Here is a 21,141-nt window from a genome sequence, read left to right as displayed (position 1 = left end):
ACCGCACGAAACGCGAGTACAATAAGGCAAACTTATTGCATCACTTCACGCCGGTTTTCTGAGAGACAGTGGTACTGCCCCGGTCGTGCCTGCCCATTTGGCTGAAGCCCGAAGGTAACAGCATGGCACTCCCACTAGTAAAACGTATACGTGAATGAATATGACAAAAAGTATGCTTCTAATAAGTTATTACTTAAAACTTCGTAATGATTTAGTAATACTTACATAATTACTATGTTCACCCTGAAGAACTTGAATGCCTCCACCAACAACGTTTTCCACATCAGAAAAGTCTTTTTTGAACTCCATTTTTATGAAATAATCTTCTAGGTATACGGATGATAAGTTCAGACTGCCTGATGTTTCCACGAAAGGGTCATCTAACTGCAAATTAATAAAATGTATACATATGAAAATTTTCTCTCAGAAAAGGCATATAAAAAACATTTTTAATTATAAGAATTTTACCTCAAGTCGGGCAAGAGCAGTGACAGTAAAAGAAGGCATGGCAATATCAGCAGACATTTTCCATAGAGCATCCTCTAATCTAGCGGAAACTCTTGCCTCTAGAGCGGGCAACACTGCCAGTGGTGTTGCTATACCAACAGATGCTAAATACGACTTGTAGGCATCATCTTCGCCATTTTCGTATTCATAATAGACTTTGTACGATATCTGAAAGTATATTGAGTGAAATATTTAAAATGAATTCATGATATTTTCTTTCATTCTAGAAAAACATCGATTGTAAGATTAAAGACAAGGAGTCACACGAACTTTTAAACTACTAATTTTAAACTTTTAACAATAATAATGACTATGGAATAACGACCATTGAATAGTCGTTGATTATCTGGCAATATTGGCAAATAAATAAAATTAGTAATACTACTATTAACGGTTTTTGAACTGACATGACTTCAACGTTCTTCGTTCATAAGCACTTTGACATAGACAACTTGGACAAATATAATTCCAGTAAATAGTATGAAATTAGATGAATATTAATACTATAGAGTCAGTAAACATGAAAGCTAGCATAAACATATACTATAAATATAAATAATTATTGAATCTTTTGTTTATATTATTCTAGTATCAGTTTTGACAAAAAAGATCTAGTTTTAGTATATAAAGAGATAGGCGAAAAAATTAATATAAATTATATAAAAAAATTTAATGATATATGAATATTATATAATTGGTCTTTTTAGTAAATATGCAGCAATTTGGTTATACGTAATAATGGTCGAAAAAATATCTTTAAGTAATCACACCGATATAAATTATATAAAATGTTGTCTATATATATAATTTGTTATCGGAATCTGCGATTTTTAAATTATACTACTTTTGAATCCATTAAATTGTTAAATAATCGTACCTCGTGCCAATAAGTTCCGTTGTATAACAAGGCGACACATGTAACATTGAATTTCTCTCCAATGGCAATGTCCACTGTATACACCGATTTAACCTGTTTCATCATTTGATATGGTGTCACTAGATTCAGTGTATTACGGAAGACCGTATATTCCTGTAAAAAATTACAATTATACAATTTCACTGTTCAAGGTCCCTAATATATAAATGGTACGCGTATGCGTCAATTCTAGTTTTTGCAAGAGGCAATACGTATTCTTCCACGGAGCACTTTTCAAGGTAGTTTTTTTGATTGGATTTATTCATATAGGTAACAAGGAAGAACAAGGAATATACATTAAATGCAATAAAACTAATAATAAAATAATATACATTGAAAAAAAATAACTAAACTTAACATAAACTAAAATATATCATTAAAAGGCGTCCCTTTAGGCAAGGTTCCGAAGATACTGGCAGCGTTCCCCCTTTGAATTGCTAGACTAATTCTTTGTCCGAGGTAGCTGCCAGATCTTCGGTCTCCTGTGATGTCGACTAACCTTTTTGAAATATCTTTAAAAAGCCTTAAAGCGCTAGGACCCCACTTGATTTACGTATTGTACGTAATTGTACGTTACCAACGGCCACGGCGGCGTTGGTTACGTATGGATAACATCTTTTTACATTTTCATTGAGTGAACTGGCAAAAGTTCTATTATTTGTTAGTGCCAATATACGTAATAGTTAGTTAATTTCTAGTAAATTTTTTTTCCTAATCAATTTCGCGTTTGTTTTTTTGTTTCGTAAATTTTAGTCACTTATTGTTCACTTTTGTCAATTAAGGGTCGCCTGTACGTGCAGGAATGTTTAAATAAAATAAATTTAAGTTTTCTAGTAGACCTAGAATTAATTTTTTTTTATGAAATTCCATTTTGCACAACAGTAAAATTAAGTATAAAGTCATATATAGTATTTCTTTTTAATGTAAATTAGATTTACCTCAAGGATGAAAAGATCTGTCAGCACTATCGGGGTTTTGTCGGGTAAGTGTAGCGTTGCGTTCGCTTCAATTATGTCTTCTTCATCAGGACCCACATACTGTAAAAATTATATATTATAACGAAAGCTCTCTACTGTCTATGTAGGAAATGTTCGTACGTGTGTTCGCAAATACACATTATACACACACAAGCAGTGAAGGACATCTTCTTAAAGATCACTAATTAGATAATAATAAATCAGTGGCGCTACAACCTATCTAGGTCTTGGCCTCAGATTTCTAAATCTGTTCCATGATCATATTTAAATCTAATAGGCAGGTAGGGGATCAACCTTCAGTGCCTGACACACGCCGTCGACTTTTTGGGTCTAAGACATGTCGGTTTCCTCACGATGTTTTCCTTCACCGTTCGAGCAAATGTTAAATGCGCACATAGAAAGAAAGTCCATTGGTGCACAGCCGGGGACCGAATCTACGACCTCAGGTATGAGAGTCGCACGCTGAAGCCACTAAGCCAACACTGCTCTTATTAGATAGGACAAAATATTGTTATATACAATTTACCTTCATGATATGGCCGTGGAACTTAATAGTCGGCAAATACAGGGTATCCAAAGTGACAGTTGCGGCCGTGTCGAAGTTTTCTACGATCATATCCGGGTCGCTGGGCTTGCGTTGAATGCGATCGTTGATCACTTCTATAAGTCCTTTGCCGTTGTCCACTAGGAGGATGGCCACGCCGAACTGAAAGCGAAGAAGCAAAGTTAAGCAATAAATTAAGTTCTAAGAAATATAGCAAGATATATTATTATACCATTATTTAAGTTTAGGTAAAATTATCATGTTCATCTGTAACTATCGGATTCATATTTTAATAAAAAGAATATTGGTCTTGGGGAATAGGCATATTATATTATCTTAATATATATAAATTACGTGTCACGTTGTATGTCCGCTATGGACTCCTAAACTACTGAACCGATGTCAATCAAATTTGCACATCGTGTGCAGTTTGATCTAACTTAAAAGATAGGATAGCTTACATCTTAATTTATACCCGCAATATTATTTTATTGAAAATATTTGTTGATTATTTAATACAATTCTAACAGATGGCGCTGTGTAGAAAGTACCAACGTTTCACATAAGCTACAATTTAATGGTATAACCACTAAAAAAGCATGGTGGTCCCCATGACTGGTGTTCTCCTACCGTTTCCCTTGAATAGGTTACTACTATGTAATACAACTAAAACCTTAGCCACAGCAACGCTTGGCCGGTCCGCTATTAGTATATATATTTTTGTTAATCTTCTAGAGTTACAATTAAATCCAGAAACATTTTAACGTTTAAAGTTTTAAGACAAAGAATTAAAAAGCTTAACTAATTTTGAGAACTGACCTTATGTTTAGACAACCTCACTGACAGCTCAGTATCCAATCCCTTCCCATACACATTTTTCAGTACTAGACCATTTTCCTCAAATCCATCAAGGGGTGTATATAATTTGTACACATATGTAAAGTCTAAAAGGGACCGCCATTGCCAAATTCCGGTGAAACCGAAGTCCATTGAGTCCCAACCCACTCTGAAGTCCACCTAAATAGTAAAAAACAAAATATTTTGTTTAAAGCTTGACCTTGAGAGTAGCATTAGGAGTTCATGCTCCTCCATTTTCTACAGTTGCGAGTTGAAGTGAGGAAGAACTTCCAATGATGATCCCCAAACAAGAGGCCCTACATTGTTTGTGACGGAACAAATTATTAAAAAAATTGAACACATTGTCTGTAGAGTAGAGGAAATTAAGGACAGAAAATTATTTAGACAGTGTCCATAATATCATACACAACCAAGGGTATGAATGTGTCAGCGCGCACCAGTGCATACCCGGAATTCTTTCTGACGCGCAGATACAAACGAGATTGCGTCGCGAAAAACTTGTGAGGCATTAATCTAGTATATAAAATTCTCGTGTCGCGGTGTTTCTGGTTAAACTCCTCCGAAACGGCTCGACCGATTCTCATGAAATTTTGTGTGCATATTGGGTATGTCTGAGAATCGGGCAACATCGATTTTTCATCCCCCTAAATGTTAAGGGTAGTCCACGCCTAATTTTTTTTATTTATTTTTAGATATCTTTTTCTGTTTTTATTTTGTTATGATACAGCATTAAAAAATACATACCACCCCTAACTTTCACCCATCTACGATCAACCCCTATTTTTTTATTATAAATGATATACATGGCAAAACGACGTTTGCCCGGTCAGCTAGTTTTTTTATAAATTTCAGGGGTTATTATTTAATTTATATGCGATAAATGTGATGTTTGTGGTGCATAACCACCGTATCAATATACGAAGAATATTAATAAATCCGTAGATTGGACGCGTTTGAGACATAAATTGTGTCTTATGTGATATAACATTTTGGATTATTTTGGTTATTACTGTTGTGTGTATGTTTTCTTTAGTTATTATTTTATTTTTTATTTATTTAAGTATCTATGCTTTATTACCTTATTCACAAACATACACATAACAAAAATACAAAAAAAAAACATGTTACAAATGTTATAAGGCAACGGGCGGCCTTATCGCTAACAAGCGATTTCTTCCAGGTAACCCTAATGTGGAACAATGAAAAAGAAACATCTACAGAGGGTACAGTACAAGAATTGCTAATTTATTTTGTTGTGAAACTATTTGAAATGTTTTCTTTTTTTAGCTTTGGGAAATTACCTCAATTTAGATATTCATATATTGAATAATAAATTAACTATTTGTTTATGTGGTAAATATTACCACATATAATAGGATAAACGAAAATCCTTCTGACGCCCACATTTATTTAATTATAAGATTTAGTATAATATATTTTCATTACTGTATTTTGCTAGCTTACTTGTTTGAGGTACCTTTTATAAACATCCTAATATGTGCTAATTTGTTTTATTTAATGTTAAAAACCCATAACAACTTTACTTACCTCGTCCTTAGCCCGTTTGGCGGTAATGAGAGCTCTGTTCAGATACTGTATTGGCAAAGCCACGTGACCCAAAATGTTGAAATCTTGGAGCGACACCAATTTTAATAAAACTTCGATACCTATAAATATTACAAGTTTACTTAATACTGTAAAAAATATCAAATTTGCGCGAAATCTAAGACTAATATTGAAAATATACCGAGGAAGTCAACAAATTGTACAGTTGAATATTATAATACTACTTTAACTTTCTTGAATACCTCTTTTTAGCACGCTACACGTTCTTCAGTATTAAATCAAAAGAGTACTTACCTGTAGTAGAGTTAGTAGTGACCACCATGGCAACAAGATGTCTATCAGCCTCTATGAAACCGAGTCGAGCAGTGGTTTGTGAGAATTGGGGTAATGGACTCGTAACATTCACCACGAGCATACAGTTCGTTATACGATGCATGTGTCCTAGAAAAATTGTACGTAGAAAGACAAGGAAAAAAAAACTATACGATTCGTGAAATTATTGAGCTGTCTTGTCATAAGACAAGTTTCTATTTCTTTAAAGCCAAAATAGTTAAATCTGAAATCCATAACGCTAGTGATTTCTTAACGTTAAGGAATTTCCGAAGATTTTCATTTTACTTTTGCCTGCGATGTTTTTCAGTACCAAACATATGGAGCATTGTTCTAAAGAGGTGTAATTCATTCGAACAGGTTTGTCCTGGCTCTTAATGTGATTAAACTGTTGGGTTTTATTTATATATTAAATTTAGGTTCAGACTCACTCCCAAAGTTATAAATTTTGTTTATGTAATAAAAATACAAAAAAAAAAATATGGTACGGTTTCATTGATATACAAAAACCCAAGATGCACAATCAACGTCTAAAAAACGTCCTCAAAAAATGAGCGCAACATTCTAAATTGTGCTCTTATTTCAAATAGTCTCGCGTCTAATAAGTGGAGTCGATGTTATTTATTTGTGTTTTTTTTTTATAAATAAATTTATGTACTTTTGAACTTTTTTGTGTGTAAATTTTGACAAATATATTTACGATATATAAAGTGTAGGTCAGGAGGTAGCCAATTTAACATTTTTTTTTAATTTAAAGAAAAAAACATTTTAACCGGATTGAAGTTATGTATTATTATAAATTTACAACTATTTAACATCCAACACCTTTTGTCTTCAGTCACCGTGACCACGCACACTGTAAAGCACCCGAAAAGTCGGATAAATTTAAAATTATGTTAAATAGTTGTAAATAAAAAAGTCATGTTCGACTCCACTCAATACCTTGTCCTACCGACCACGGTCGGTCGTAAAATTTTATTGCTTTATGTACGTATAAACTGCGTTGTAATAACAACTTTAAGCAATTCGCTGAAGGTTGATTTTGCAATAATATATGATTGTAACATATACTGTTATAGACATACTGTTATAGAAAGGGACAGAAATAGTGTTTCGGGACACTTTCGAGTGTTATGTGTGTTCTGTTCGAGACTGTGCATCTTGGGTTTTTTGTATATCAATGTACGGTTTCCATATTAATGGAGATTATATACTTCAGATCAGATATATAAAAATACTATCAACTAAACATACCATCAACCCGAATTTCCACAGTTTTTCCTTCTAGATCCATGACGGTTATTCCGTTGATATCTCGCTTGTGACCAAATATAAATTTGGTATCCAAGTAGCCCTTTGTATAACCCTGTAATAAACATAGATTATGTAAAAAAACCTCAAATTTTACTTTTTACATTATAAATATTTGTCTTGTCCGTCCGTGAATATTCAAATATATATTATATTTGAACTATGATATATATTTAGGACCTACTTGAATGCCTTTATTGCGCAGTATCAAGCACGCGGATTATTAATACCTTGGCATAAGAAGAAAAAGCAAATAAATGCAGGTTTTTTTTTACGTAAAAACCGATGCATCTTCTCGATCTTACACGTACACATATAAAGTAAATGATAAAATTCAGAAATCTGTCTAAAGTTTAAGACGCAAATTCTTCTATTTACTCATATTTGGGACATTAGAGGTTTTAGGACTTCCCTATACTGTTAATCTGACTTTGTTTAAACATGGAAACGTAATACTTACTGTGAATGGAGTCAAGATGGTAACATTGCCCGTTATATTATTTTCCTTTTGTCCCTTGTCAAATACCCATGAGGAATTTATCATTAACAGGCCGTCTTCGTTATACTGAAAATAAAAACAAATTAATTAAAAAAAGTTTACGATATTTAATTTTCTTTTTAATTACTTAAAAGGCAGAGATAAATGTATCCTTTGTCCTTAGAGGAGAAATCTGATTTATAATATATTGCACAACTCATTATGCCTGGATTTCACGTGTGTCTGAAATATAATAGTGGGAGAGACCAATGTGGGTACACTGTTTCTAAAAGAGTTCGTAGGAACGCTCCTATAGATTTTTTTTATTTTGATCTATTCCATGTTCTAATAAATGCGTCTAGAATTTTTTTTTTTACCTGAAAACTTAACAAAGTGTTTGCACTCTTTTTCCAAACAACTGTATGTTTGGCAATTGCAGCTGCTCTGGGCAACGTTGGTATAGTCGAGTTGACAAGTGCGTTTATTTCCCCATAGAACTTTGTAGTAGTAAATAAATAGTCTGCTAGTAGACTGAAAGCGAGATAGTCTTCCTGCCAATTCATACTGGCGTTTAGAGCTTGTAAGTTGTCCTGGTAGCGCCACCTATGTTTCAAGGTAAAAATAATTTATAATTTAAAAATAAGTAAAGCATTATATCTGGTAAATAGCCAGGATTAAGTTTTGCGTTACACCGTAAACGTTATAAAAAAATTGGGTGCCGTCTTGGGACGCCTTGACGATGTTAAATATCGATTATTTTGTACAAGTAATATGCGTAATAAGTGTTATACACTTTGTCATATTTAGTTCCGTATTATTGATTATAAGAAAACAATGACTGTTTTTTAACAAACATTTATTTTCATTAAATATAAAAATTCTGAATTTAGTTCGAAGTATGTAGTACACACTACTACATATAGAACGTGTCGAATAGTAAACCGTATCATATAGCGCCGCCAGCAATTAGTTTTACCAGCGGTAAAAAACAATATATAAAGAGAAGTTAAATAGTAACTTCATCAATTAAAAGTATGATAAACATCAAAAAGCCAGTAAATGTTTTATCCAAATCGTAGTCTAGTACAACTGAAAATAACTTCCCAAAACCTTGTTTAAGAAATGAATTACCAAATAAGATAAACTACTATAGTCTTATGGGTGGGTAAATCGCTTCGTTACGTAACGCGTGGCGCCAGTCTGTCTAGCTTCCCTTTCTATCATGCATACGATAGAAAGGGAGGCTATATAGCGAGCGCGCTAAGCGCGCTGGTTCCAAGACAATAGACCAATAACAAACTTATAATAAATAGTTTGTTTCTTTTATATTGCATTTTATTTAATGTAGCTACCTATAGCCATGAGATAAAATAAAGTAGTGTATGCAACTGCATATAATTAGGTATTAAAACACTCATGTAATACCCTCTATTATATGACAGTTGCATCAACTACTATTAAATACAACATAAAACCAAAGCATGTTTTTGTACAAGCATATTTTCTACCCAGACTCGAGATTTAAAAAAAAAATTTAGTTTGGTAGGCAACTACGAACTGTACATAACTATAAGGATTTTCCATAGAAGCAATGAAAATGCTAAATCATAAAATACTCACATAACATTAAAGCTAGTATCCTTCCAGCCAGGTAATGGAGTTTGGAGGCTTGACAGCAGTGCATATACTGTCTGATCGTGAGCTTCAGAATATGCCTTCACCCTCCACACTACAGATGTAGGGTCCGTCCATCCAGCCCGGACGAGCCATTCGCAGTACCAGTCTAAAATCACAATGTATGTATTATTTTCTTACTCTTTATCTTTATGTACTAAGATGTAACTCTTTATAACGTCATTCGTTATAAAGATAAAGTCTATATAACGTTTAACCTAACCCTGCCTACTAATTCCAGGTTTAGTCAACCTTTTTAAGAAAATAAAATATTAACTTAATTTGTGCGTTTTTTACTGTTTGTGACGAAAAGGGACGTAATGAACACTCGCCGATAAACCACTTTTAATGTAGAGCACCGCACTTAATAAAATGGATACATTCACTAACAAATAAAATGTATGTATAGACTGATATATCGATGTTCAGACTCGTATTGAAATTAAAAAATGTGCGCGGCCGAAAAGGTTTGCCATCTCTGACATGTCAAAAAATGATCAGCTGTCAGAATTCTATGGATTAAAAAATCGGCCTACCCTACCTTTAAGTAAAAATTCAAATTCCCCATTAACGACTTGTCCTGGATAATGCATAGTGGCCTGTCCCGCATGATGCCATTTTCCCTTATGGTCCAGTTTGGCATCAATGCTTATCTTCTGTGAAGGGTCCCGGTTCGCGTCCCAGTTGAAAGAGGCGCTAAGGCGTTTCTGCGTTGGTGTCGTTACTCGGATGTAAGATATGTGAACGTCTCGTAATCTGTAAATTTTTGTTTCTCTAAAAACCTTAATCTTATTAAAATCGAAAAATTTCTGTTTTGAGCAGTCTACAAGAGCGTACGTTTTTTTGAATGTTATTAATAAACACGGAGAAAATTTACTTGAGGTGTTAAACTATACCTTTTTTACCTCTTAGATAAGAAAAAAGATATTTTTAAAGCTGGTCTAACTGTAGTCTGTGTCTACTAATAATACTATAAGATTCAGAAACGTCAGCGCTAAGTGTAACAAACATATTGAATTTGACATACGGAAATCGTACTTAACCCTAAATAAATGAAGTAAATTTAAAGTAAATTTTATACTAAGGGTCTGTTTCACAATGTATGGATAAAGTACCGAAGATGCAACACATAAATTATTTGGAAGTGGGCGTCCATAAATTACGTGAGGTGTTTTTTTAAAGAGAGACCGAGACCCCCCCTCTCTCCAACGTAAGATTAAATGAGATTTGACTCGACCCCCTCCCCCCCCCTTTAAACAGCTCACGTAATTTTAGGACGTCCCCGAAGATAAATTGTACTAGTACTATTTGATACTTCATCGGACTCATAACTTATGATGGACTTTATGTGACGAATAGCGCTATCTGACAGTCGTGAAACGCAACAATAGTGTTTGTCCTACCAAAAAGTAATAAATGGCTAATTTGGAACTTATGTAGAACTTATCCGTACATTGTGAAACAGACCCTAAGAGTTTTGAAGTTCACACGCCTTTTAGTACAAATCAACGATAAAATAACCGTGCCCATTCATATAAGAATAATAACTTACTGGTCAAAATGTATGTCCATATTGACATCAGTGTTATTGTTCAAATCAGCGTTAAGGTTGACACTGTATGCCTTGCCACTAACGTCAACCTCACCATACGCAGTAAAGTTCTGCTCCGACAGCAGTATGTAGCGAATAAGTGTTTTGTACGAGTCCGAGTTGTATTCACCCTGAAACATCATTAAAAAACGATTTAAAACATCTCCAAACATTTTAATTTTCATACAAAACTAGCAGACCGGCCAAGGGTTGCTGTGGCTAAGGTTTTTGTTATATTACATAGTTGTAAACTATTCAAGGGAAACGGTAGGATAACACCAGTCATGGGGACCACCATGCTTTTTTGGTGGTTATGCCATTAAATTGTAGCTTATGTGAAACGTTGGTACTTTATATTTTGCAATAAAATAATATTGCAGCTATAAATTGAGATGTAAGCTATCCTATCTTTTAAGTTGGATCAAACTACACACGATGTGCAAATTTGATTGATATCGGTTCGGTAGTTTAGGAGTCCATCGCGGACAAACAACGTGACACGTAATTTATATAAAGATTTGCCCAAAAGAAGCCACTCTAGGAATATGTCAGACCCATTCCACTGTTTGACTTGAAATTCTAGAAGTTTTTAAATTAAAATTAAAATATGATATATAGGCAATATTGTCTCGTACTACTATTTTGAAACTTCTTTACAAGATTAAATAGTTCTACTGATGAGATTTTCATATGATAGGTGTAGTTCATTCACCGTATGACATAATTGGATGATGTCCGCACATAACAGGGTAGAACTGAAGATAAAACAAAATATAAATCGAAATGTGGAAATAAAACCTTAAACTTTTCCAAATATTTTCAGTATATTTTATTATTCTAGAGCTAGAAGACCGGCAGTATCTCTAGACAGAAGATGAGTAGATGCATCCAATGGGACGTCACTCCACATGACAGCACCACAGAAAAAAATCGCTCATAGCCTTGGGGCTGATTGCAAATAACCGCAGAAAAAAAAAGTATATTTTATATTTTACTACTGTTTTATAGAGGAAATATTTGCGGCATAACTAATATCGTTACCTCAGCAATAAAAGTAATCTGCCGATTGTCCTGTGTAAATCTCGCATCCACAGCGATGTCCTTAAAGTGGCTGCTGTTAATGAGTAATTTGAGACGATGCGACGCCATGTTGGTTTTTGATTGGTCCTGATACACTGCGTCTACGTTGAAATCTACACCCGTGAACCAAATCCCATTCGCGTTTACCTAACGAACAATCGTTTTAATAATACTTTCTTTATAAATTAAGACTTTAGACACCACAGGCCTTGTGAGAAGATTGAAAAGGACAAAACCATTCGAATTAGTGTCTTCGTGTGAGTGCACGTAAAGCTACGGTTTCCTAGAAAAGCGGTGCCGATAACTAACGGCCGTCTTTACGTTGGCCAAGCTGTGGTTTCATAGTAAGTAGTGCGACCGTATGCAATCGTAGTCACTCATTACTCGGTCGTGCACTGGTAAAAAATGGACGATTTAGACATAACATTATTAGTATTTTTGGATGATGAAGAGTCATCAGAAGACAAAAAAAGCGTTTGGAGGAGAGTTGCTTCACAAATTTTGCTTCACCTGAGCTTGTCTGTACTCTTTGGATAGAATATTGTACAAAGCTTCATGATTTTTAACAAAATCAATTCATTGTTCATCATTTTCGCTCGTTCAAGTCATTGTATTAATTAAATATGCGCACCGCTACACGCGAAAAACGTTGAACTACTGTTTATCACCGCTATGACGGCCGTCATGCAAATGACAGCACCGCTATTTGACGTTACGGTGACACTAGACGTTCTCTAGAAAACCTACTCTGAGGCACCGCTTTTCTAGGAAACCGTAGCTTTAGTCTTAAGTGCTAAACGGTGGTAAGTGGAAGAAAATAGTACACAAGAATAGAGTGTCTACCCCGTAATAGAGATTGTAAGTAGACACTGCTATTGGACACTTTCTTATGTTAAATATGATTTTTAGTTAATAACGTTACTTTTAAATTACTTATAAGTCTTAAGTTAGTCTAGATCAGAGTTCCCCAAACTTTTTTGTGTCGTAGACCCCTTGAAATGTTTTTCCGTGTTGGGTAGACTACTTACTGATATTGATTTCCAGTATATTTCAAAATGTATTGCGACCACAAAGCGAATACCAACATCCTACAACTTACACAATTTTATAAACATATATAATATTTTTTTTTACTTCATAGGTACTTTTATAAATAATGTATATGTTTTGATATTAGTATGATGTAAGTAGATAGGTACTATCAGTGTATGTGTTGAGATCCACTGTCGTGGACCTTTTCATTTCATGGACCCCCAAATTTTTGCCTTGCCGGTTGTTATAGACCCCTAGGGGTCGATATAGACCACTTTGGGAATCACTGGTCTAGATCGTAACGTTAAATTGTGTTTTTTAGAGACAATTTATACTAAAAAATAAAAAAAAGTTTTCAAATCAAATTAATTGGGCATACAAAAAAGCTTTACCTGGAACTCATTAGGGCGCTTTTCGAATAGCTTTCCCTTCAACATGCAAGGATGCAAATTCGGCAATGTAACGTTTAGTTCTGCGTCCGCGTACAATTGTGTTCCGGGAGGCGTGAGTAAAAATCCAGATACAACTATCTCCCTTGATTTAGGGTTGAAGTTTAATACGGCCAGAGCTGAATATTTTGGTCCTATCTGCAAGTGTTTGAGATTCCTAAGTCATTTGTTTCAGACGTGTCATTTAAACAAAAACAAGTAAGAGTAGAATTTTGTTCGCGGAACGGAATATTTTATCATTTCATTTTTAAAATCTTAAGGTCAAGTTATAGGTTCTATTTCCACCAAAAAATAAATATGAATTAAAAAATTATGTGATAAAATATTTAAATGATGATGATCTGGGAAATGGTAATGAGCTGTTCATTGTATTATATTTTACTATTAAACTCATAAAGCATGCACAAAGTATAGTAATTAATGACCGAGCAACTAATTCGTAATTTTAGATATTCAAATATCTAGAAAAATTGTATATTAATATGTTAAGTTAATTCCAGTTAGTTAATGTATACCTCTTCAAAGTGCAGTTTCATTAAAATCGGTCTCGGCCTATGCAAATTGACCTCCGTACTCAATTTCATACCACTCATTTTGTCGACTCGCTTGAACGAGAACGTGAAAGACGGGTCTAGTTTGAGGTCTTTCGACGCGCTGACGTTAAAGGCAACGTCTACGTGATTTTGAGTTCTCTGTAAAAGGGGAATTTTTGTATAAGTTATATAATTAGAATACGCATTATAGACTTTTTGCAGAATCATGGGTATTAGTTTCGGCAACTAATTTTAGTGAACGAAAGTGAATTGTGCAATTAATGATTTAATAAAAAATCTGTTAGGTTAGGTTAGGTTAAAAAAATGTATTCTTAGGTTATATTAAAAAAATAGTTTAATAATTCTAAAAATTTTGCAATTATCTATGTTTTAAAAAAAGCAGGCTTAAATTCCTGACATATCTACACAGGAAGCTAGAATGATTTGTAAATATATATTGACTCGTTTTTTCCAATTACTTAGACCGTAATCTATTCGATGGTATTTATAATTTTAGACAACTATCTTATTCTAACTGTATATTACGTTCTTGCAAAGATTGCTTTTTTTGCCTTGATCTTCGGATAAAGTTAAAAAAAAAAAGTTAGCGTTATTTAAGAAGTTCGGATGTTGATATTTCTAATTAAAAAGGCATTTTTAGAAATTGACAAAAAGCAAGCTTTTCTGACAAAAATGTACCTAAATACAAGCAAAATATAAATAAAAAGGGAAGAAAACATGTCCAAACAGCATTAAATTGAGTTGCGTACTCACCAAATTCTTCAGGACTGCATAGAAATTATACGCCGGGTATGCGGTGAACTCCATGGCCAAATCCCCATACAAATCGTGCCTAAGGTTCATAGACCTTTCGCTGTATACGCCCTCCAATTTTATTGTTTGCTTCATGTTTTTGTAAAATTGGTAATCGAGCTGCAATTTCATGCCCTGTGTCGGTCCGTTTACGGTGTAATAACCTAAAAGGCGACTAGCGAGCTGTTTTGTTTGGAAATCGGCTGTTATGTCCCATTGAGTGACGCCGCCCTTTGATTTCACTTTCAGAGTACCTACAAATTAATATTAACAAAACATTACAACAAATTCTTGAAAGGCCGGCAACGCACTTGCGAGCCTTCTGGCAGTGTGAGTGTCCATGGGCGGCGGTATCACTTAACATCAGGTGAGCCCGTTTGCCTCCTATTACATTAAAAAAATGTAAGCAGTACAACTGAGCGTTTCTTAAGGCAGTTTTTGCCGCGAATCACCACTATGTGGAATCAGCTGCCCACTGAAGTGTTTCCGAACCAATTCGGTCCTTCAAGAAAAGAGCGTACCAATTCTTAAAAGGCTGCCACTTGCGATGTGATATCATGTTACTAAACTAAGAAGGTATAACAGACAATTAAAACTAAAACAAATTAACGTTATATGTTACATTTTGATTAGTCACTTAATGACATTCGGGAAGATATAGGATCAATATCTATCCAAAATTACATATAAAAGATACAGACATATTTGCTATTGTAATAAAAAATGCGACGAATAATTTGCCTTATTATAAAACTTACCAGACAATTCAGCAATCCGCTCATCGTTGACAACCCAATATGCGTGTGGTATCCAAACGAACCCATACTTTATATCATGTCGTTTCAAAGACATCACAGTATCAAACTGCTTTCGTCCATCTACATCAAGACTGGCCTCTATCGATTTATCATGGACGAGGTTTCTATACAGCGCTTTAGCCTTCATGATACTTTCAGATGATTGGAAGGTGACCCCAGCGGTACTGGTTGTGTTTGATATACTAAGGATTGCGTTGAACATTCGTTTTTCCTAGAAATAATAGTTTGTAAGCAATAGCGTTTTCCTTGAATTTGGTTTATACGTCTTCATTTGTTTTCTTTCGAAAAACTATTTGGAAGGATTCGTTTGCATATTTAATATATATATATTGCAACGTTTTATGATATGAGATCTACTATATAATCTATGGGCGGTAGCGCCCTTTATTCATTCTCAGTATTATTGTGAGCAAGGACAATTGGTGTCATTAAATAAGTCGCAACGTATGGACGTTTAAATTCCATATTATCGTAATTATTTGCAAAAAAAAAACGATAAAAGTGCATATATAATTTTCTAATAAATATTTTCTGAAGCACAATTTCTTGGTATCGGCTGAAACCGATACTGTCCAAATCACTAAAGTAATCTTCGAATAAACTTTTAATTAATTTACCTAAAATAAATATTTTTCTTATTCGAATACTTACTTTACTATTAGGTGTATCGTAAGAGAATTCTAAAACATCAGTAGTTTCATTTCGATCCCATTTGTATTGTAAGGCGTAAGTTTTTGCAGACGGATCTGCTTTCTCCAAAGAAACAATGTACTTAGCTGGTCCGCTCATAATGAAATATGGAGCGTCGCGGAGATTCGTCATATTTGGGAACTATAAAGAAGTATTATAGGATATATAAAGTTGAAGAAGTTTTTTTTTAATTTTTGATATCAGAAAGTAGAGTAGAGTCTATGTTTTTTATATCTCATCTAACAAATTTAACAAAATTAGCTTAGCATTTTAGAGATAAATGTAAATACTCATCTACTTTTTCCGTCTTTAATAAAAATCGCAATAATAATAAAAAAAAACTACCTGATAAGCAGCGCACACTTTAATACCAATAGCTTTATCGAAGGTCGTCCAACTGCAAGTGTTCTGTTCTATTCTGTTCTTATTCAGACCTTGCTGCTGTAATTCTTGATCGCCATGAAGAACTAATAATTCAGATCTGTGAATGAAAACCATATATTTGGAACATATTTTGTATAAAATAAGGATTACTTTTAAAAAAAACTTTCTACTAACTGATTATATGACATAAGTTTTAATAAGTTACTTCGTTTTAAGAATTCAAGAAGGAGTATCTCAAGGTGGTATTATAGGTCCATTTATGTTTATAATATACACAATGAGGCAATAATTTACTCGCAACCAATTTTTCATATTATCTTAAACAGTTTATCAACGTAAATCATATTTAATTTTATATCCTAAAAGAAACTTGGAAGCAACTAAGATTTTTTTTAATATATAAAAGACAATTCACACCAATTGACCTAGTCCCATGCTAAGCTGGTGAAGCTTGTGCTATGGGTACTAGGCAACGGATATACATACATAATATTATAGATAGATAGACATATCAATACATATTTAAACAACGAAGACCTAAGCACAACACCAAATGCTCATCACATCGATGTTCGTCTCAGCCGGGGATCGAACCCGGGACCCATGGATTTGCAGTCAGGGGTACTTACCACTACACCAATGAGTTGTCAATTAACTTAGCAAAATATTCCGCAAACTTACTTGGCAGCAAATATCTCCTGTTTGTCCCTCGGTAAAGATAGATCTAATCTCAGTAATCCCAAACCACGTACAGAAAGTTTAGCCTCGACTGCCGTGGCAGTGTACAGTCGTGAAGATAACCGAATACCACTCAGAGCTAAAGAGCCGGCCGGAACACTCATTGTCGCTGCTATATTTAATGCCACGCTGTAATCAAAGTAGTTATCGTGTTTTCCCAAAAGAAACTTTAAAATTAGAAACAATAAATATATATTAAATGTTTTATACAAGGTGTCTCAACAGAAAGTTCATATTTAGTTGATCAATTAAAAAGAAAGTAAGTCGTGTATCAAAAAAGTTTTTATTCATTATTAAATTACAAATTTTGGAAATTTATATCTTTAAAATAATACCATCCGTAGACCCTCGCGTTCGCGGAACTCATTTAATCGAACAATAAAATTACTTATGACGGCTCGGCAGGTGGAATCAGTGACGGCTGCCATTTCGTGACGCGAGATTTTCTTTCTATTGTGCCAGAGAACTCGGCTTATAGTAGACTTTAGATTTAAGATAACCCCATAAGAAAAAATCCATAGGTTAAAACAGGACTGCGTGGAGGCCAATTTATGTCACATCTCCTGGAGATCAATTTGCCTGAGAAAATTTCACGAACTCGTGGCAGAGACGTATTGGACGTGTGTGACGTTGCTCCGTTCTGCCGGAATCATGTTCTTTGGTTATAGCCAGGAAAGTTTTGAAGTTCAGACACCAAGAAATCATCTAACATTTTCACATAGCGCTCTGAATTGAAATGCATACTTTCTTTTTCGTGTCAATTTACGAGTCAATAAATATAATAAAACACTCTCTAATATAACTTAAAGTACGTTTATTAGGACCGCATGACGTCATCTATACAGTTATTGTTTCAGGAATTTTACTCATTCTAAAGTGTAGACATATGTTAAATGTACTAAAGCTTCATACACTCATATCAAAAATATGTTTACCTGGGCCGTATTTTCCCTTCGAAGTCCAAATTCCCGTGCTGTGTGTATTTATCGACTACCGTACCAGACATTTTTGTATCGACGTAACTAGTACCCATTAGGTTCATATTGAGTGGTAGACCACATCCTGTCGCTACAGAGAACGTTGTGTCCAGGAATAAAGAGGCTTTGTTGTAGGAAATTTCCTATAAAAGTATATGAAATAGTTAAATTTTGAGTTGGCATTTTAAGAACATTTTCAAACTATATTATGATTTATTACCTTTCCAGACAAGATTTCCAGAATCCTCAACTTCGGGTCCAGTCTTTCCAAAGATTTCCTAATTTCCTCATCTCCTTCAGCGCTCCAGTACGATATTTCATTACCAAACACTTTAAATCCCAACTCTGCTATGGGAAATCGGTGCTTAAGCGCATTATTTTTGTAACCAATATCGTCAATCTTATCCCGAAGTTCATCCGCCTCATTTGCCGAACGGAAGAATCTAAGTTTACTGATATTATCAACAACTTTATTCTTATTTAAAGGACCATTTTTACCGAACAGGCCCTCGATATATCTTTCGAAACCTTCTCCTCTGGCTTTTATCTAAATGGCCAAAAAAAAAACATAAAGTACAAACATTTATCAACAATAAAGAAGTGTTTGTTAGTGAAAAAGCAACATAAATGAGTTAATATTAAGATAGTAATTAATAAAACATTAAATTTTTTACAATATTAAGAATATTATAATGTTAACAATAGGTTATGTTAAGGCTCAGTTATTTTATTTTCTTTCTTAATTCTTACATCTTAAGACAAATTGTCACTTATTTCGCGGTAGTACTTATTAAAACACTTTACAATCTAATCTATATCTATATCTATATATATATAATAAAACTAAGTCGATAAAATGTGCGTGCCGATAAAACTTAAAAAGGAGTCCCGACACGATAAAGGGACTTATGTGGTGTGATAGCCCTTTATCCCCCCTCGAACAAGAAAGTTCCCGTTTTAATCTAAAGGGCATGTTTTTAAAGATATAAGGGACTTTCCGACCCTTCAACTTGGAAATTAAGTGCAGTGGCGCCATCTGTTATCGAATATTTGAACTTCGTTCAAGACAACTATGGAGACTATACACTCCAATAGTCATAGTGTATAGTCTCCATAGTTGTGAGAATATTTTCAAATTTTCTCGAATATTCTAGAGCCTAGCTCTCTGAATATATAAGAGCCCGGTGTCGCTCACCAGAGTTAGTTTAATTTGAGCAGCGAAACGAGCGATTTCAAAACGAAAAGAATAATAAAACAAGCTAAAATTATCATCTGGGATGAATGCACCATGGCCCATAAAAAAATTATAGAAGCCATGGACAGAACATTACAAGAATTGCGAAAAAACTCTGAAATAATGGGAGGAGCTCTACTCATACTCTCAGGAGATTTTCGACAAACACTTCCAGTTATTCCCAAGTCAACATCAGCAGACGAGATCAATGCATGCTTGAAAAAATCACATCTCTGGCCACAAGTACAAATACTGCAATGAACAAAAAACATGAGAGTTGAATTATCAAGAGATGAAACAACAGCACAATTTGCTAAAATACTTTTACAAATCGGCGAAGGTACATATCCTACTGACCAAACGACCGGCCTCATTGAACTTAATAGTGATTTCTGTAATATAGCCACTACTGAAGACGAACTAATCGACAAAATTTATCCAAATATTATTCAGAACTATACTAATGCAGAGTGGTTATTTCAAAGAGCAATTTTGGCCAACAAAAATAATATTGTTGACGATATCAATTTTAATATTCTAAAGAAAATACCTGGTGAAGAGAAAATATATAAATCGATCGACACGATGGTATCCATTGAAGAAAGTGTCAACTTGAATTTCTAAACTCTTTAAAATTGGAACTCCAATCATACTACTCAGAAATCTCAACTCCCCAAAATTATGTAATGGAACTAGAATGATCGTAAAACAGCTATCGAATAATATCATTGAAGCTGAACTTATTTCTGGAAAGACCAAAGGACAGACAGTATTTATACCTAGAATACCTCTGATCTCTTCGGAATTGCCATTTCAATTTAAAAGACTGCAGTTTCCAATAAAATTAGCCTTTAGTTTTACAATTAACAAAGCGCAAGGACAAACTTTAAAATATTGTGGCATTAACCTCAAAGAATCCTGCTTCTCTCACGGTCAGCTATATGTAGCTTGCTCAAGAGTAGGAAATCCGAAAAATTTATGTATATATACTCCGGACAATAAAATGGAAAATGTTGTTTATAAACAAGTATTGTAAATAATGAGAAAACGTTTTCAATAAACTTTTTTTTACTTTTTACGTCATAGTTCATTTTTTTATTTCGACTCTACCACGTCATCTTATATCAACTCCCGGGCGAAGCCGGGTTTTATAGCTAGTACATATATAAAATTCTCGTGTCACGGTGTTTGTGGTTAAACTCCTCCGAAACGGCTCGACCGATTCTCATGAAATTTTGTGTGCATATTGGGTCAGTCTGAGAATCGGACAACATCTATTTTTCATCCCCCTAAATGTTAAGGGTAGTCCACCCCTAATTTTTTTTTAAATTTTAGATGAAAATTTTATTCTTTTTTTTTTATGATACTAATTTTCACCCCTCTACGATCAACCCCAATTTTTTATTATAAATGATAAACATGGCAAAACGACGTTTGCCGGATCAGCTAGTTTAATATATAACTTTACGCTAGAATTTTCTGACAAAAGATCAGTGCTGGCCTAGTCGCTTAAACGTGCAACTTTCAGCCATTAGAATAGCACAATCCATTCTTTGTGGAGCAATGGATTTTTCATTTTATATGCACCATTATAACTTGCTCCTATGGTGAGGGCAAATATCAATATGAAACCGGCATGTT

At 34.1% G+C, this 21,141-nt stretch overlaps 1 protein-coding gene across 1 annotated transcript in view; it reads right to left on the bottom strand.

Moving 5' to 3' along the window:
* The window catches only part of LOC125053230, a 72,518-nt gene that overhangs the window by 32,530 nt on the left and 18,847 nt on the right, over positions 1 to 21,141 (bottom strand). Inside the window, exons 17-40 of the mRNA XM_047654477.1 lie at positions 18,487 to 18,813; positions 18,225 to 18,409; positions 17,233 to 17,418; positions 16,513 to 16,648; positions 16,129 to 16,308; positions 15,418 to 15,688; positions 14,621 to 14,913; positions 13,829 to 14,005; positions 13,257 to 13,451; positions 11,794 to 11,979; positions 10,714 to 10,883; positions 9,703 to 9,917; positions 9,108 to 9,270; positions 7,865 to 8,090; positions 7,470 to 7,574; positions 6,953 to 7,064; positions 5,663 to 5,809; positions 5,351 to 5,469; positions 3,764 to 3,961; positions 2,927 to 3,106; positions 2,362 to 2,460; positions 1,385 to 1,537; positions 469 to 675; positions 226 to 384 (exon numbers count right to left, since the gene is read on the bottom strand). Coding sequence (XP_047510433.1) covers positions 226 to 384; positions 469 to 675; positions 1,385 to 1,537; positions 2,362 to 2,460; positions 2,927 to 3,106; positions 3,764 to 3,961; positions 5,351 to 5,469; positions 5,663 to 5,809; positions 6,953 to 7,064; positions 7,470 to 7,574; positions 7,865 to 8,090; positions 9,108 to 9,270; positions 9,703 to 9,917; positions 10,714 to 10,883; positions 11,794 to 11,979; positions 13,257 to 13,451; positions 13,829 to 14,005; positions 14,621 to 14,913; positions 15,418 to 15,688; positions 16,129 to 16,308; positions 16,513 to 16,648; positions 17,233 to 17,418; positions 18,225 to 18,409; positions 18,487 to 18,813 — 4,389 coding nt within the window. The remainder of the gene's footprint in view (positions 1 to 225; positions 385 to 468; positions 676 to 1,384; positions 1,538 to 2,361; positions 2,461 to 2,926; positions 3,107 to 3,763; positions 3,962 to 5,350; positions 5,470 to 5,662; positions 5,810 to 6,952; positions 7,065 to 7,469; positions 7,575 to 7,864; positions 8,091 to 9,107; positions 9,271 to 9,702; positions 9,918 to 10,713; positions 10,884 to 11,793; positions 11,980 to 13,256; positions 13,452 to 13,828; positions 14,006 to 14,620; positions 14,914 to 15,417; positions 15,689 to 16,128; positions 16,309 to 16,512; positions 16,649 to 17,232; positions 17,419 to 18,224; positions 18,410 to 18,486; positions 18,814 to 21,141) is intronic.

Source organism: Pieris napi, chromosome 10, assembly GCF_905475465.1.
Source record: "Pieris napi chromosome 10, ilPieNapi1.2, whole genome shotgun sequence".
In the NCBI taxonomy this organism is placed as follows: domain Eukaryota; kingdom Metazoa; phylum Arthropoda; class Insecta; order Lepidoptera; family Pieridae; genus Pieris; species Pieris napi.
Note: the sequence above shows the minus strand (reverse complement) of the source record. Positions and strands in the feature narration are given on the sequence as shown.